Source organism: Chrysochloris asiatica, unplaced genomic scaffold, assembly GCF_000296735.1.
Source record: "Chrysochloris asiatica unplaced genomic scaffold, ChrAsi1.0 scaffold00045, whole genome shotgun sequence".
Classification (NCBI taxonomy): Eukaryota; Metazoa; Chordata; class Mammalia; order Afrosoricida; family Chrysochloridae; genus Chrysochloris; species Chrysochloris asiatica.
In genome coordinates this window covers 1,713,086-1,718,882 of record NW_006408563.1, presented here as the reverse complement: position 1 = coordinate 1,718,882, position 5,797 = coordinate 1,713,086, and the positions used below count along the sequence as shown (strand labels likewise).

At 39.4% G+C, this 5,797-nt stretch overlaps 1 protein-coding gene across 1 annotated transcript in view; it reads left to right on the top strand.

The window, feature by feature from the left end:
* Window positions 1-5,797, top strand: part of CPO (carboxypeptidase O) — a 36,743-nt gene that overhangs the window by 4,312 nt on the left and 26,634 nt on the right. The window contains exon 3 of the mRNA XM_006862018.1: window positions 1,744-1,845. Coding sequence (XP_006862080.1) covers window positions 1,744-1,845 — 102 coding nt within the window. The remainder of the gene's footprint in view (window positions 1-1,743; window positions 1,846-5,797) is intronic.

Below are 5,797 nucleotides of genomic sequence, written 5' to 3'. Positions count from 1 at the left end.
CAAGTGTGGCAGTGGTAGTGAGGTTGGCCCAGGATCGGACATTGTTTCGTTCTGCTGTGCATGGGGTTGCTATGAGTCGGTTCCGACTCGATGGCTCCTGACAACAACAACAACAACAATATTTTCACAAAATACTAGAGTCCATAATTTTGAACAAGAATTGAGACTCTTGTATCAGAGATGTCCTGGCAACTTGCTTGTTGTGGGACCTAACCCAAGACATTTAACCTTCTCATCTGTGATGCAGGGATAGCAGTACCTGTGCTGCAGCATTTTTGTGAGAGGTAAATACAGTAAAGGACACAAAGCAACACCGTTACTGATGAAGTCATCAACAAACAGCTGCTACTGCTGCTCCCTGGTATTTGTAGCATTCCCAAGAGTTAAGGCACCTCAATTTGACGCAGTTCCAGCACAAAAGAGCACATGATACCCATGTGATGAGTTATTGCTCTTGTCGGTTGACATAACTAAATTGAAAATGCCATCACTATTATTGTTATGATAATGTAGTTTATATATAGGTAGTCCATGCTAAGGTGAATGTCAAGCAAGATACAACAATTTTGAAATAGTAAATTATTATTCCTTATTCATTTTGATTTCAGATTATGTTACTATATGACTAATCCATAATTTATGTAATGTTCTTTACCAGCTATTCCTCGGAAGCTCTACAAAGGGTCACAATGAATCAGAACCCACTTGCTGGTACTGAACAATGACAACAACAATTGATGATTATGGAGTCCTGGTGTGGTGCTGTAGAATAAGAACTGGACTGTTAACTGCAATGTTGGCAGTTCAAACCTACCAGCTACTCCTTGAAAACCCTATACAAAGTTGTATGAGTCAGAATCAGCTCAACAACACTTAACAGCAACAACAATTCATTTTTATTATTTACCATAATTATTGTCATTTAGCAACTCCAACTATAAACATTTAATGTGGGGGATATCTTATCACATGCTGATGACTCTGTCTTAATAGTTCTTATGCTTGTGAATTCTCATTCCCTTCACCCTACAGAAATCCAGATTATTGATTTACAGGCTACAGTATAAAACCCTTACCTTCTAGCCATCTCTAGACTTGTAACAAAATCAGCATCTATTCACTTCAACTCAGTTGAAATGAAATGATAAATTTGGGCTACATTTAGAAATTTCTGTTGATATAGTCTATGAAGGCATTCCCAGCTCTTCTCTAATCCTGGAACACTGGACATTATTAACAATATTGAAGAGATCCATAAAGTTGTGGGTTCATGAGCTGCACTGCAAAGTCGGTTTGAAACAAAAGGTCAGCGGTTCAAGCTCATGAGTCACTCCTTGGAAACCTTATACAGGGTTGCTGTGAGTCAGAACTGACTTGACGGTACTTAACAACAATGATAATAAAGACTGTAAAAGATTCTGCAAAATAAGACTGACCTGAAACTTCCGGCATGATTGGGTGCCTTACGCAAGTTAAACTGGTGGTCACTTTAAAGGGTGCCCAATGCTTCTGAAGTGTTTTCAGTGGAGTATTAAAATTGTTATTTCTTGATAAGTACATGAATATACATGTAGAACTCAACAGGTTGTCCTAAAACTTAGTAGTAGAGTAGATCTTTAAAGGAAAAGGGGAAGGTGATAATCTGGTGTTCCATTTAACCACACAGATATTATAATTTAGAGTACAGAGCTCAAGATTTAATTACTTTATTCATAAATATTATTTTTACCCTGGCCATTTCAGATCTATCAGTGGATGAGTCAGATAAGTGAGAAATACAAGGATGTGGCGACTCAGCATTTCCTAGGAATGACCTATGAAACTCGGCCCATGTATTATTTGAAGGTGAGTGAAAAGGTCACCTGACTAGGTGGGACTTTCCCTCCCAATCCAAGGATATTAACTTTTATTAATTTCCTAGAGTTGCCAAGATAAAATACTATGCAATGGATGACTTAAAACATCAAAAATGTGTTGCCTTGCAGTTCTGGAGACTGGAATTCCAAGTTCAGTATGTCAGCAGGGCCACGTTCATTCTAAAGGTTCCAGGGGAAAATCCAGTCTTGTCTTTCCTGGCTTCTGGTAGACCTAGGGGCTCCTGTGCTTATAGCTGCAAACTTTACTTCCATCCTACTTGTCGTTCTTCCCTCTCTCTCTAACTGTGTGTCTCTTCTCCTCATTGGATTAGGACCAGTCTCTTCCAGTATGACCTAATGCTGTCTTAACTGATCTTCAAATATCTTGTTTCCAAATAGGGTTGCATTCACAGATATTGAGAGTTAGGACTTCAACATTTCATTTTTGGAGGGATACAATTCAACCCAGAACAGAACTCTACTCAAACATGTGAAAAAACGACTTCTAGCTTTTGGCTATAGCAGCAAAAACCAGATAGGAAGCGCTCAAAGAACAACTCCAGAGCTCTGGATCTGCCATACGATTCAGGACATCAGTTTCCCGCACTTGCAAGTGAAAAAATCACGATATTATGGAAAATACGGCGAGTTAGGAATCTGGAGACAGACTCCCTCGGCGACTACCTGACCCTGGCAGAGTTTAGAGGGCGTGTCTAAAGCCAATCTGGCTCAGAAAACCCTGCTAAAAGCGTTGCAGAGGCATCTGAAAAAAAAAGAAAAAAAAAGAGAGAGAGAGAGACGCGGAGACTACATATTTCTCCCTCTTTTTCCCTGTCACACCTTCATTGCTCAGCCCGGACATCAGGCAGGACAGTTTTCCCACATGACAGAGATAGGGAGCTTGGAAAAGTTTCCCCAGCGGGACCCTTCACAATGGTGCACTGTGGAGTAGGTTCCAACTCCAGATGACCCTGTGCGGGGTTTCTGGGACTGTGGGTCTGTGTGGAAGCAGAGCACATTGCCTTTTCTCCCATGGTGCGTCTACTGGTTTTGAGCTGCTGACCTTGCAGTTGGCAGGCCCATTCGCAGCTGCTGTGCTGCCGGAGCTCCCTGCACAGGACCAATTAAAAACAATCTGTAAAACCCCAGCACAAAAGGACTCAACCATCCGAGAATTGCGCTGTGCACACGCAGATACCTCACTGACCTTCAGAGACAAAAATAGTGGACAATCTTTCTCCCATTAACTCCCCAATATCTACCTGTACACCTCTACTATAATGACTAGAGGAGGGGCCTGAGAGAGCGGAAACCCCCACACCCTGATGGAGGCTTCTAATTACACACACACTGACAGTGTAGCTCGGGACAGTCAACCACAGCTTCATTACTGTTCCAAAGTGGTGATTTTTGTCTATGCATTTATATTACTTCTGCTTTTGGTCCTTGTGATCACACATCTTTCGTGGAGGTGGGAGCTTTTTCTCCCTACATTACCCAATAAGAGACAACAATCATGGCCATATAGCCAAGCTATAAGCATACCCAGTAATATTCCACCACTGAGACAAGAGCCAACAGCATCTGCTAAGCAGTACACGCGAAAAGGGAAGTCTATCTCCTGATCATATTCACCAGGAAACACCCAGTAAGCTTAACAACAAACAAAAAAATTCACTTAAGCTTTAAAAACAAAAAACAAAAACACATAACTATCATGACAAATAAAAAGCAACAAACGATATCAAAACATATCCAAAACCAAAAGAGAGTAGCTGATGCAAATGAACTGGAGACAGACAAAAGCTTTATAGAGGAGGAAGAACAGGTTTTGGATATGCCTGAGAAATAATTCAGAAGAATTATATGGAAACAAATTCAAATGCTCTGAAAAGGGGTGGAGGGAAACAAGGAAGAAGTCAGGAAAGTACTACAGGAGCAACCAAATAAGATTGATGCAGCATTGGAAAGCATTCAAAACCTGCAAAAAGGTGTTCAGATGATCAATAATAAGATACCAGAAATGGACAATACACCGAAAAGGGAAAGGAGCAGAATAGAAAAGATGGAAGCCAGAACTAGTGAGTTAGAAGGCAAATCTCTCAATAGTGCTAAGATAGAGGAACAAAGGGAAAAAATGATACAAAAAAGATTTAAAAAAAAAAATCTGAAGAGATTATATGATACATGCTGGATAACATGAAAAGGAACAACTTAAGAATTACTGGCATTCCGGAACAGGAAGAATCAAATAAGTCCACAGAGGAGATAGTTTAAGAGCTTCTGGAAGAAAATTTCCCTAACATCTTGAAAGATGCGAAGATAAACATTCAAGAAGCCAAACATACCCCAGGAATGATAGACCCCAAAAGAAAGTCACCAAAGGAATATAATAATCAGGCTCTCCAAAATCAAAGACAAGGAAAGAATACTAAAAGCAGCCAGAGAGAAGAGAAATGTCACTTATAAAGGCAAGCAAATTAGATTAAGCTTTGACTATTCAGAAAAACAATGCAGGCAAGAAGGCAATGGGGAGACATATAAAAAGTCCAAGAAAATAACTGTCAACCAAGAATCATCTATCCAGCAAAACTATCAATCAAATATGATGGTGTGATCAAGACATTCCATGATAAACAGAATCTGAGAGATTTTATCAAAACCAACCCAGCACTTCAAAACATCTGTGGACTGAAAACCAACAAGAACAGACAACGAACAGAGATTGACAGGCGTGGCAACAACACCTGTCACTCAGTCAACAGATAGCAGAGTCCAGAACAGAATAAGACTACAACAACAAACTCAAAGGAGCTGGAAGGTCAACCGAAGATCAAAATTATATCAATGTCAAAGAAGGGACAAACATAGCAACAGAGACCCAGGTGGTTGAGGATGTCAGGTAAATTACAGAAGACAATGGATTATTTTAAATGGAGAGAAAAGTTAGTAGACTATAAGGTAACCCCAAAGAAAGTTAACACTTCACAACTTTTCATAAAAATGAATTTCTAAGCAGAACAAGCAAACATGAAAACTAAGAAACTGACAAGAAATAGCACAAAAAACACAAACCCAACACAAGAAGGCATGAAGAACAAAAGAATGAACAGCACCACCAAAAAAGTAATATAATGGTAGCAATTAATTCATACCAATTGATAATTACATTGAATGCACCAGTGAAGAGACAGAGAGTGGCAGAATGGATAAGAAAACAAGACCTTTTAATATGCTGCCTACAAGAGACAGACCTTACACACAAAGACAAAAACAGACTAAAAGTTAAAGGATGGAAAAAATTTACCAAGCTAACTGAAACAATAAAGAAGCAGGAGTGGCAATGCTAATCTCCAACAAAGTAAACGTTAAGATAAAAACCAGCGTAAGAGATAAAGAACAACACTATCTCATGCTCAAAGGGTCAATTGAGCAAGACAACATAACCATAATAAATATATATGCTCCCAATGAAAGAACACCAAGATACATGAAGCAAACCTTACTGAAATTGAAGAAATAAATAGATAAATCTACAATTATAGTGGGAGATTGTAACACACAACTCTCAAAAAGGGACAGAACAAACAGAAAGAAACTGGACAAAGTTACAGAGGAACTAAACAACACAATCAAGCAACTTGACCTCATAGATGTAAGCATGTGAAAATAGGTCAAGAGAGAAAGACTTTGCCTTTTCTATCCCAAAGTTTAGAATTTAAAATATGTAGAGCCTTAAGGTTTAAAGACACAGTATAGACATAAAACCAAACGGCCACCACTCGTCTGTCTGTCGTGCTGTGGTGGTTTGAGTTGCTATGATTCTGAGGGCTATGCCACCGGTGTTTTGAAAAACCAGCAGGGTCACCCATGGTGGAAAGGTTTCAGATGAGCTACAAAACAAAGACAGACTAGGAAGAAAGAGTGACAAACTACTTCCG